Here is a 12610-nt window from a genome sequence, read left to right on the forward strand (position 1 = left end):
AGACCCCGCCCCTTTGCAAGAACAACAACACAAAAGTTCTGAAGCCGCCCTTAAAATCTTTTCTTGGAACGGAGGTCGGGAATGCAGCGGGGGAGGCTAACGCTCCGGGGCAGGAGCTGGAGCCAGCCTAGTGAGCACGGGGCGCGGAGCGCTCGCGGGGCGTGCCAGCTGGAGCCGGGGCCCGGCCGGCCCCTTCTCATTTCTCCCGCGCGAACCTCGGCCGGACGGCTCCACTCCCTCCCTCCGCTGCAGGGGGGATCCCGGCGCGGGCACGTGGGCCGCCGCCTCCGGCCGAACGCGGATGTAACCCCGAGTACCGTTGCCAGCAAAGCCGAGGGTGCAAGTTCACAAGTTTGGGCTGGCGGCCGAGGCCCTGAAGCTGGGCGAGGCAGCACGGGAAGGGCGGTGCGCTCGTATCCCCCCCCAGGCCTGCGCGCCGAGTGCGCCCCTCCCCCGGCCCGCCGGAGCTGCGGGCGGAGCGCGCCGGCCGCGCGTCCTCGGTGCGGCGCGCCCGCGGCGAGCCTGGCAACTGTGGCCGCGTGCTAGGAGGAGGCTGGAACCCCGTTAGGAAGATGGAGTTGGCAACTCGCTCCCAGGTGAGGGTCTCGTGGTTCTCGGTAGGTCGCCCCCCTTCCTCCAACTGGAATTTCCTTTGTGCCCTGGCTGTGGATCGGCAACGTGGCCCTTAGCCACTGCTGTAGGGGTCCGGCGCGCCCCTTCCCGGAACTTGGGAGCGAGCGGGTGTGGCGCGCAGGTGCGCGCGGTGGTGCCACTTGGCCCACGGAGGCCCGCGGAGGTGGGTCGCCGGCTCGGGACCCCAGGTGTAGACTTTTTTGCTGCAAGGTGCGAGCGGGAGTTTGCAGTTCCCCGGAGACCTGGGGGGAGGGGTGTGGGGGAGGGGCCGGCGCGCTACTCCCCACTTCCCTGCAGGATTGGCACGGAAAGAAGGAAGTTTAAGAAGAGTATCCCCCCCTACAGTCCAAAGCAGCTTGGCGAATGCAGTTTAAAAGGAGTTGCTTTTGTGTTGGTTTCGGAACTTTTAGAAATGGTTTCAGGGGATTTCTTATCACCTGCGGGAGACGGCGGCTTCATCGGGCCAAGTTAAAAGGCGCACATCTGCGGATTCCCAGATCTTGCACACTCGGGTTACACACTCCAGCTACTCTGTGGGCCTAACTGCGCTTTGTAACACGTGAACACCCACTTGAGGGTACTCCCACCCCCCAGTCTATCAAGGAACCGTAGCGGTGTAAACATAATTTCCTTTTCTTCTTTTTATAAGTTTTTCCAAGCGCTTTCCTCTACTTTTACATGAACCTTGTTTTAAAGTTAAGACTGGCACCGCATGTTTTAGAGGCAAGCAATAGAAACTTAAAACCAAATGAGCTAAAACACTTAAAAGGGGAAGGAAACAGCCGCCCCGCCTCTGGGAGAGGGAGGGGACTGAGATGATTTGTGGGAGGTTGGGTGTTTTTGTACTTTGGTGGGAGCAGGAGACCCAAGCTTCCACCTTCACCTTCGGTTCTCCACCTTTGTTCTCCACCTGGGAGCGTGGGCCGGAACCGGAGGCTTGCCAGCGTAGCTAGTCCCTGCCTAGCCTGGGCGCTGTCACCTACTTAAGTTTGGACACAAATTAAAGGACTGAGCCAAGAAGGGGTGTTTTGACTCGTTAGTGATTTCTGAAAGCCTTCTTAAAACATGGAGAACATTACACAAGTTTAAGGATTGAATTCGCTTTAGATTGTGTGTGTGTCCGTGCCTGCACTCCTATGCTACTTAACTGCTAACCACATAGCAGAGATCAATTTTGACTTTGTAGCAATTTTGACTTTTCCAGGACTTCCAACACCTTTGGAAAGGAAATTTGCCCTCTCACTTGAGAGCTTCCCGTGAATTTCATCAGAAAATGTCTTAATGTTTCACTCTAGAAACTTGTTCTGCTGCAAAGTTCTCTGCACTTTGACCCCTCGTCTTCATAATCCATGCATTGAAAAGGCAGTGTCCCAAGAATGTGCAGTTGGAAGTGAACATTTTACTATCACATAAGCTAATTTTTTTTAGCAGTTTTACAATGTTAAACTATTTACCAAGTGGGAGTAATCCACAAATTATACCCAGTATACACCCAATTAGTACAAATTGCTATATGTAAGATGATCAGGTGTTTTCCCCCCTTTGATAGAGACCTCCTAATTTGTAGCACAAATTAAGATGTGATGATTTTTTCCAGTGGTAATGTTCCTGGTTCATCATCATTTAAATATGAGCAGATTATAGTCTCTTCAAATTAGCTGAGAGTGGTTCTCTGGGGTGGGTTGGTGACTGTGGATAAGTGCACTTAATGAATATTTCAGGCCCAGCAAGATACTAAATTTCATGTGGTTCTACCCTGTCCTCCAGCCTTATGAATAAAGCAGTGTGAGGTGTTCCTGCAGTGGCATTACTACACAGGCACTCTGCAGTCTGGGTGCTTTCATCTCATACATGCTGTAAATAGAATTTCCATCCTTTGGGAAGTGCAGAGCACTATGGTGTGCCAGCAAAGCAAAAGCAAAGTTGTCCAGGTGTTTTGTCAGGAACAATGAGTGAGCATGGGTGGGGAGATACCTTCAGCATGCTCAGAACCTCTTTTAAGTCGCTGCTTTTCTGTGACCTGAGCAGTGTGACTGATGTAATGTCCTTTGGCAGTGATGACCACTGCCCAGGGCTGTGGTTCTTGTTGGACTGGCCACTGTGTCTTTGGATTCTGCAGTGTGAGCCTTTTAAACACTTTAGTGCAGCTCCCAGCTTCTGAGCTGCAGGGGAGAAACTGGTAGGTCTGGGAGGCTCTATTTGCATTTTCACTCTCTCCTAGCCCCAGGGTGCAGGTTGAATCTTTTGAGAAAGACAGGATGCTAAATGTTCTCATGCATATGCATGGAGTGTGTCCTGGGAGGGGTAAAGCAATTATCCTGGTGTTGACCTCAGCTACCACATTCACTCATCTGATTGGGCAGTTTAGGATTTGACTTGTAGAAGGTCAGTGATTTGCCACTTCAATCGTTACCTGTTTAAACGGCCCCTTGCTCTTTCTGTTTTGTGTTCTTCTGAAGGTCTCACCTGTAGATAAGCGGAATTCTGAGAGGCAGGAATTCTGGCCTGATTATGGATCCAGGACAGAAAACCATGAGCTATTCTGTGACTTTAAAACAATTTATGAGTATTAGAGTATGTTTCTGCAAAAGACCCATGAAACCATTTGAGTAGAAGAGAATGTAAAGGGCTTTTGAGTTTTCTCTTCTTAGTACTCTAGGGCATAGTTTAGAATTGTTAATTCTAAGATCTAGTTTGCTATGTAAAAAAACTTAGCTCTATTCACTCAAGTGAAATTGGTAAAGGGTCTTTGAGATGGAAATAGAGAAAAGAAAGTACCAGTGCATTTATTTAGTTATTTATTGTTGATAGGCTTGAACTCAGGGCCTCATATTCGCACTTGGTTTTTTAGTGAAGGCTGGAGCTCTACTACTTGAGCCACATCTTCAGCTTCTGGCTTTTTGCTGGTTAACTGGAGATAAGAGTCTCATGGACTTTTCTGCTTCAACTGGCTTCTAACTGTGATTCTTAGATCTTAGCATCCTAAGGAGCTAGGAATACAAGTGTAAGCCTCAGACCACTGGCCTCTTTAACTTTTTGTTTATGAATATCATACCAAATATTTTGAAACAGCAGATCAAAGGCATATTCAGTAAGTGTAGATGGGGTTAACATGCAAAATTTTCTTCCTTGGTGGTAAATGCCTGTACCCAGTATGCAATACCAAAATTAATCTCACTGTGCCAGAGTCAGAGTTGATGTTTCCTGACAGCCTGCCTTCAGAATTATCAGAAGACTTGCTCACTAGGTTTAGGAGTTTGTAGGACATTCAGTGTGCACCTACCGTATGCCCTCAGGCATCACTGGTCACAATAGGAGAGCAAAGACCAGAGCACTGTTGGGTCTCTCCCTTCTTTACCAGCAGGTGCCTGAACTTCCTGACCCAAATCTTTGCTGGGGGACCTTGGTTGGTCACCTTGAGTTTGGGGAACAGGAGAAGACTTTCAGAACCATCTTCTTCCCTCCCTTTTTCCCTACTGCCCAAGAAATGGAAATCACTACTTCTTTGTCAAAGTCTGGATGGTTAAATCTGTAAAGCTGTTAAGACTTTAAGTAGGTTGTATTTTGTGCCTTTTGATGTAAGGCTACAGAGGCTGATTTGCCTAACTCTGTTAGGCTTCTGTCTCTTAGAACCACTGCCTGGCCCTTGTCGTTGGAATCACAGGCTCTGGCCAAGGATCCAGACTCACATGCATGAGACGCCTCTGCCTGGCTAATTCTACTTTCTTTACCACTGTCAGTACTAGGTTTTTAAGTGTCACAGAGGCCTTTACAGTTTTTATTTTTAACAGCTGTGTAGTGTTTCATTGAACACATGAGTATTTTATTAACTTTGTCTTTCTCCCCTTCTCCCCCCCCTCTCTCCTCAGTACTGGTTGAGTACAGTAGAGTTTGAACCCAGGGCCTCAAGCTTGCTAGGCAGTTAATCCTGCCACCAAACCATGCCTCCAGTCTTTTGTTGTTGGTTGTTTAAGGATGTTTGCAATTATGTCCTATTATGGAAGCAGCTCCTAGTTTGTAGTTCATGTCAACATAAGCCTGTTCATTTCCCATTGTCTTAAATATACTGTTCTCCTTGTAATGTATTTACTTTCTACTAAAGAGATGTGCTTGACTTTAGTCATGGGGAGTCTGTGAGGTGTGTGCGCGCGTGCGCGCACACCACCCCCCCCCCCCCCCCATTTAAGAGTTGCAAAAAGGGGTTTCAATTCAACATTTTGGTTTATGAGTACAATGTGCCTTGATCAGTGTCATCACAGAAAGGTTTTGCTGAGGACAGCATCCAGGCTGGTGAAAACGATCCTTTGATAATGACTGCCTCCTTGAACTTGAGCAGCTCAGAGAATGGTTGGTTTGGAGGACAGTGATGTGGTCTTAGAGTTCTGTTCTCTCACTAGGAATACCAAGACACCCACATGGTTGAGTGCCTGTGGCTGTGCGGGCTTTCTGGGACTGTGAGTATCCAGGTCCTGTGCACCTTTAGAAAGTAGGGATGCCTGCCTGCCTGCCTGCCTGCCTGCCTGCCTGCCTGCCTGCCTGCCTGCCTGCCTGCCTGCCTGCTTGCCTGCCTGCCTGCTTGCCTGCCTGCCTGCCTGCCTGCCTGCCTGCCTGCCTGCCTGCTTGCCTGCCTGCCTGCTTGCCTGCCTGCCTGCTTGCCTGCCTGCTTGCCTGCCTGCCTGCCTGCCTGCCTGCCTGCCTGCTTGCCTGCCTGCTTGCCTGCCTGCCTGCCTGCCTGCCTGCCTGCCTGCCTGCCTGCCCTGCATGGGAGTGGCTCACCTTTTGTCCCTAGATAAATAGTATTGCTACAGGTGTATTTCTTTTGCAATTTGGATGTCCAGAGGTTAGGCAGAAGACTGAATCATTAGGAACTGGTTTTTAAGGGGGGGGGGTGCGTCAGAGTGTCTTTGTGCTTTGTGTGTGTGTGCGCACGCATGTGCATGCTCAAGGCTGGTGGTCTATCTCCTTGAGCCACAGCACCATAGCAGCATTTTCAGCCTTTTTTTTTTTTAATAGTTAATTGGAGATAAGAATCCCAGAATTTTTTTTATTTTTATTTTTTTGGTCTTGGTTGGTTTTGAACTGTGACTCTCAGAGCTCAGCCTCCAGGGTAGCTAGGGTTACAGGCATATGAAGTCTGTGCTAATTGCAAAAGGTGGGCTGAATCTTGCTGTGTCCTTAACAAGATAAGGCCCGGTGCTGGTGGTTCACAAATGCAATCCTAACTACTCAGGCTGAGATCTGAGGTTCAAACTCAGCCTGGGCAGGAAAATCCAGCAGACTCTTATCTCCGATTTACCAGCAAAAAGTCAGAAGTGGAGGTGTGGATCAAGTGGTAGAGTGCCAGACTTGAGTGACAAAATAAGGGAAAGTAGAAGGCCCAGGGTTCAAGCCCCAGTCCAAGGACCAAACAAAGCGCTAAAACAAAAGCAATGGATGTCCTCCTCAGCTCCTGTGCTGCAGTTGCGTAAAACCTTAACAAGTAACATGTGCAATCCCTAAGTAGAAGGAACTTTTGAAGCCAAGATAGCCAGGTGTCTGGGAATTGTCTGCCCAGCTGATGGTATAGATTTTTTTGAGGGGACCCCTTCCATTGTTCTCCCCAACTCTTCTCCCTGACTCCTGGAACAGCAGAATTGTTTGGACAACCCATCACCCCCCTATACTTAAGCCTCTACTCCAAGAGAATCCTATATGGCTGGAGAGGGCCTGGCATTTGTGAGAACTCCCCTCCTTCCTCCCACTGGCAGGCTCCTCTGCCTGTGATGAAGGCTGCAGGATAGTGACTGGTGACCTCCAAATCATGTGCAGGTCAAATGACAATGATTCAGCTGATGCGTATGGGCCTGGGGTAAAACAGTTATTAATTATTTGTTAATACCAATGCATTAGTGGTTAATGCTTGTATTCCTAGCTACTCAGCTGGCTGAGATCTGGACAATAGGGGCTAGAAGCTAGCTCAGTTCCAGTTCACTAGCCAGAAGCTCGGCTGGAGGTATATAGCCAAGGTGGTAAAGCACCAGCTGTGGGAGCTTGAGGCTCTGAAGTCAAGCCCTGGTATGTGGCACAAAATAAAACAATAAGGTGGGCTTATTTTAGGGCAACCAGAGTAGATGGAGAAATATGAGTTATGATAGGTTGAACAAGAATGTCCTGTAACAGAGCTACTTAAAAATTTTCTGTTGAACTAATGTGGAAGCCATTTCACGTGTGCCCCAGAGGCCTGGAGTGAGCTATGTGGGGTGTGTGTAAGAAAAGCAGCCCTATACTGCCAACTGAGAAATCTTTCTCATAAATCTTCAGTTTTATCTATCTCAAAAGAAAGGTAGTTTCCTACTACTCCCTGTCTTATTTGTTCAAAGCTCCCCAACTCTGAAGGGTATTGGTGGGGAGAGGCTCAAGCTTGGGTTAGTACTGTAAACCCTAAGAACATTGTGTGTATGGGCATGCGTGTGTGCTGGTACTGGAGTTGGAACTCGGGGCCCTGTGCTCTTCCCTTAGCCTTTTCTTTCAAGGCTGGCATTCTACCACTTGAGCCACAGCTCCACTGCTGGCCTTTGGTGAATTGTCTAGTCCTGAGCAGCTAGGACTACAGGGATGATTCACTAGCACCCAGCTCTTCAGGGCATTTTTAATATGAAGACTCTACTGCTCTTCCCTGCTTTCCATTGCCTTGGTGCAAAAAAGAAAGTCTGGTATATTTAATGTAGTTTACTCTAGCGTTCTCTCTTCTTCCCCCTTCCCCCATCCTCCCTCCTCACAAGAGGCAGTAGGTGGGTTTGTTTGTTTTGCTTTGCCACATATGTATGTTACCTCTTACAAAGAAGCTTCTACACGTTGCCCACCCTGTCAGCTGGCAGCACATTCAACCTGAGAGGGGAGCAGGTGGTGAGAGGGGAGAGGAGGGCAGGCCAGTGAGAGGGGAGAGGCTGTGAGAGAGGAGGGGGCTGTGAGAGGGGAGAGGGCTGTTGAGGGGAGAGGGCAGTAGAGGGGAGAGGGCTCCTTGAACTAAATGGTTGTCGTGAGGCCCCACTGGAAGATGTGCTTTTCCCTCTGGTGTCATTCACTCTGGCACAGTGCCAGGAGTCAGTGGTATCTGCTGCCTGAGCCAGAGCCCTTCTGCCCCACCTCAGACCTCTCTCTGCTGACTCCCTCCTACAGCTCTGCCCAGTGCCCGCCTTTCCTGAAAAACCTGTCGCTGGTCACAGTCTCCAGGGACTTCTTGGCCTGTTGACATTGGCCAGTCCACAGTATGCCATTGTCTCAGGATGATCTCCTATTGTGTGTGACTCTTCTTCACATCATGTGGCGCTTAGGACTCAGCACATAGTAGGAGCTACCTCAGAAACATCTGTGGAATGGATGTAGTAGGAGAGATTAGGCCAGGGATGGTTACAGTATTTCAACTAACATTTTCATGGTGCCTGTGTTCACACCTACAGTCCTAGCTCCTCAGGAGATTTGAGTCACAGATTTGTCTGCCAGCCTGAGCAGACAGATTTGTGAAACTTATCTGAGTAACCAGCAAAATGCCAGACTGGAGTCATCATGGCTCCAGTGGCACAACTTCAGCTTTGAGTCAAAAAGCTGAGCAAGAGCTTGAGGCCCAGAGTTCAAGCCTCCTAACATTTCATATAGTGTGTCCTAGTTAGAGCATGCTTCCCCCCTCAGGGCACTGTATTGGCGTTTGCTCTTTTCAGCTCCTTCACTCAGACAAGGCTATACTGTTCAGCTTGCTTTGGCTGTGAAGTCAAGAACTGGGCATCACTAGTGGTTCTTTGGGGCTGCCCTGTATTTAGCATGTCTAAAATTCTTTGCCACTGCCCTCTTGACATTCCCTACTGAGGAGTTGGTTAGAGGCTGGTGTGGGGACCAGGGGCAGAGAGAGGGGAGAGGGGAGAGGGGGAGAGAGCCTCTGACTGGTGATGGGAAATGTGCACTAGGAACAAGAAGGAACGTTTTAAGTTTCTGCTGCTGCTAGGTGGACCCCAGCAGTCACATTTCACTTCTGGAGGCTCCAGGTGGCATTATGCGTGTTGGGGTCACAGTGGGGATGGATGGTATTGAGATGTGGGGGGCTTCTTTTTGGTGATTGGAATGGTAGGTGGAGAAGGGATTGCTTTGGTTTTTACACGTGTTATGTTAGCCATGCCTCTAGACTTTTTTGCTCTGGTTAGCTTTGAGATAGCATCTTTCTTGCATTTTGCCCAAGCTGGTCTGGACCACAATCCTCCTATTTAGGCTAGGATGACAGGCATACACTACTATGCCCAACCTTTACTATTGAGATAGTCTTTTCCTGCCTAGGCTGGTCTTGAACTATGTTCCTCCTGGTCTCCACCTCCTGAGTAGCTGGTGAATTACTATCTCCTGGCTAAATAATACTCCTCGTAGTATGTACATAGCAATTAAAAAAACATTCATGAGCTGGTAAGATATTTAAAATTTTCCATATAGAAGGAGTAAACACAGAGTCTCACTTGTTAATTGGAACTCCTCTTTGGAGGAGGTTAATTCACACCCTTCAAGCATTGTGTACTTGTTTGCTTTTCTCTCTCCCCCTTCCCCCTTCTCTTTCCTTTCTCTTCACTCTGGGTGCTGGGGTTTGAATTCAAGTCCTTTCACTTGCTCATCTTGCTTCTTTGGCTAGCACTCTACCACTTTAGTCCCGTCTCTCTCCTGTCTTTTTTGCTGGTTAATGGAAAACCGAGTCTTATAGACTTTTCTGCCTGGGCTGCTTTCAAATCTTGATCTTCCAGATCTCACCCTCCTGAATAGATAGGATTGCAGATGTAAGTGACCAGTGACCAATTTGCTCATTTCTTCTTCTTTAAAAAATTTTTTTTGTATTATCTTTAAGTAGTTGTACAAAGGAGTTGCCATTTAACAAAGCACTTTAAGAATATACTGCATCTTGATCAGTGCTACCCCACTCAACATTCTCACCCCACTTTGATCCACCTCTTCCCATCTCCTAGTTTTGTGTTATATACAATTAATTTTTTACTGTCTTCTCTCCCCCTCCCCCTTCACCCTCCTGACCACCTCCCCCTCCACTCTCCTACCTCTCTCCCTTTGGCCCCATTTCTCTCTTTCATGTACCCCTTTCCTGGTGCTTATTTTGTTGGGCATTGACCTGGTCTTTCAAGAAAATTACACTCTTTGGGTCTCCTTAGAGTCTTTTATACTTCAGTTAATTCATTGGTAACCACTTGCTTACCACCAAGTGTGTTTACTTGTAGATTTATAGGCACATTCTAGCAACCTCAAATGAGGGAAACCATGCAGCCTTTGTTTCTCTGGGTCTGGCTTTACTTCACTTAATGTCATTTTTTCCAAGTCTTTCCATTTCCTTATGAATGGTACAATATCATTCTTTCTGATGGATGAATAAATTCCATTGTGATCATATGTACATAATACCATATTTTCTTGATCCATTTCTTAATAGCCTTGTAGTTGTAGTTATTTATTTATGCTGGACACTAAATCCTTATTCAGATATGAGTGAAAATAGTTTCCCCTGCTCTGTAGGTTGCCTTTTTACTGCCTAGTGTGTTTTACACAAAAGATTTAAGAGGTTTCTTTCTTATTTATTTGTTTGGTGGTATTAGAGTCTGAACCCAGGCTTTCATACTTTGCTAGCAGGTGCTCTGCTGCTTGAGCCACATTCCTTAATTGCTCTGGCTATTTTTGAGATAGAGTCTTACTTTTTGCCCAGGCCGACTTGAGTTGCAGTTGTCCTATGTATACTTCTTACCTTAGCTGAGAACCCAGATTTTTACTGGTTGAGATGGGGCTCGGCTCATGAACTTTTTTTGCCCATTCTGGCCTCAAACTGCAATCCTCACTATCTTTTCTTCCCAGTAGCTAGACTATCGGGTGTGAGGTACCAGCTTGGGCAGGTGTTCAGTTCTAATGAAGTTCAGTTTACCTGTTTGTTTCTTTGGTTGCCATACCCAGTTAATCATTGCTAAATCCACCATCATGAAGCTTTCCCCGTTTTCTTCTAAGAATCTTGTAGTTTTATCGCCTATATTTATTTACTCAATCTTTCCTTTATTTCTCTCAGATAATTTGTCACAGCAGTAAGGAAGAGTATAACTAGTGCAGTCTTCACTCAATTGTTTTCAGTAAACCCTGAGAGACAGAGTGTGAGGGGAGCTCAGGACAGCTCAGTCTTGCTTCTCTGGCATATCCCTGAGCCCAGAAGGGGTTATGGGAGTATGCAGGCTCAGGAACAATTTCAATGTTGATGATTTGTCTTCCATATAAGACTTTTTCTCTGACTCTGTTGCTTGCTTTCTTGGGGGGTCTGTTCTGCTTTAAGCTCTTGTTTTCAAACCTTTGATCAGTTTTGAGTTGGCTTTTTAGGTGATTTAAGTAAGAGTCCAACTTCCGTTTTTGGCATATGGAAATACACAGTTCCTCCAAGCACTATTTGTTGAAAGAATGTCCTTCCACCCCGAGTGTTTTTGCTGTTCTTCTTTCTGTGTGTGCCAGTACTGAACTCATGGCCTGGGTGCTGTCCTTTAGCTTTTCCAAGGCTGACACTCTACCACTTGAGCCACACCTCCACATCTGGATTTTTTTTTTCTGGTTAATTGGAGGTAAGAATGTTACTGACTTTCTTGCCCAAGCTGGTTTCAAATCTCAGCCTCCTGAGTAGCTAGGATTGCAGGCATAAGCCACTAGTGCCTTGTGACTCTTCTGACCAGAGAGAAGAGGGTATTTCTGTACTCTAGTCTCTCCTTGGTCTACATGTCTGCCATTATGTGAGGGTCAAAAACTGTTTTGGTGAGTGTGTCATTGAGCAAGTGTTGAAGGGGGAAATGTGAGTCCTCCAGTACTGTTCTTAGGATCCCTTGAGAGAGCTGTGAATTTAAAGTTTGGTCTTTTCTATTTCAGCAAGACACATTACTGGGATTGTGGTTGTATTGACTGTAGGCTGCTTTGGTAGTATGGTTATTCATGAACATCGGATGTCTCTACAGTTATTAAGTCACTTTTAAGTTCTCAGTGATGTTTTTAATGTGTGTCAGAGCTTCGCTTTCAAGTTTGAGATGAATCCTATTTTGTTCTTTTTCATGCCATTATAAATGGAATTGTTTTCTTCATTCCTCTTTCAGATTGTTTAGTGTTAGTGTGTGGAAATGCAGCCTATGTTCATGTTCTCACTTTGTATCCTGCCTTGTTCTGGAACCTATAGTACTGTGTATATATATATATATGTATGTATATATGTGTGTGTATATATATATATATATATATGGTAGTCATGTTGTCTAACAGATACAGTTTGTTGTTTTTCTTTCTAGCTTGGATACCCTTGGTTTGTTTGAATAGAAGTGGCAGGCAGGCCTAGTGTTTCTAAGCTGACCCAGAGCTTCAGCTTTCATACCATTGAGGGTGATGTTAGCTATGGATTTTATGTTAATACACTTCCCCTCTATAATTTTGATGATTTTGTTGTAGTAAGCCATGGAAGGGAGTTGGAATTTTGTCAGCTTCTTGTTTTTCTGTGTTGGTTGAGATGATTGTTTCATGTATTCATTATGTGTATATGTACAAATGTATGTATGCATATATGTGTGTATATATAATACATGTAGTATATTATGGATATATATGTATTATATGTGTGTACCAGTACTGGGGCTTGTGCTCAGGGCCTCCTACTCACTTTTTTACTTAAGACTGGTGTTCTACCACTTGAGCCACATTCCCAATTCCAGCTTTTTGGTGGTTAGTTGGAAATAAGAGTCTCATGGACTTTTCTGCTCAGGCTGGCTTTGAACTGAAATAATCAGATCTCAGTCTCCTGAGTAGTTGTGATTCTAGGCATGTGTATCTGTATTAGTTCTTATAAACAGTGCAAGATGGACAAATACATATTTCTCCTGGGCCATCTTATTGATTCGTGGAAGAAGAATAATCGTGCTTGTGGAAAATGGCAGATGACATGAAAACATTCGTAAAG

The 12610-nt window shown here is 46.3% G+C and overlaps 1 protein-coding gene across 2 annotated transcripts in view; it reads left to right on the forward strand.

Moving 5' to 3' along the window:
* Positions 1 to 429: 429 nt before the first annotated feature.
* Cdca7l (cell division cycle associated 7 like) overlaps positions 430 to 12610 on the forward strand; it is a 32758-nt gene continuing 20577 nt past the window's right edge. Inside the window, exon 1 of one of the 2 annotated variants that reach the window (XM_048339715.1) lies at positions 430 to 596. In XM_048339715.1, coding sequence (XP_048195672.1) covers positions 573 to 596 — 24 coding nt within the window. In that variant the 5' untranslated portion in view covers positions 430 to 572. The remainder of the gene's footprint in view (positions 597 to 12610) is intronic. The other variant, XM_048339713.1, reaches the window with a different exon arrangement.

Source organism: Perognathus longimembris, chromosome 2 (genome assembly GCF_023159225.1).
Source record: "Perognathus longimembris pacificus isolate PPM17 chromosome 2, ASM2315922v1, whole genome shotgun sequence".
Taxonomy (NCBI): Eukaryota; Metazoa; Chordata; class Mammalia; order Rodentia; family Heteromyidae; genus Perognathus; species Perognathus longimembris.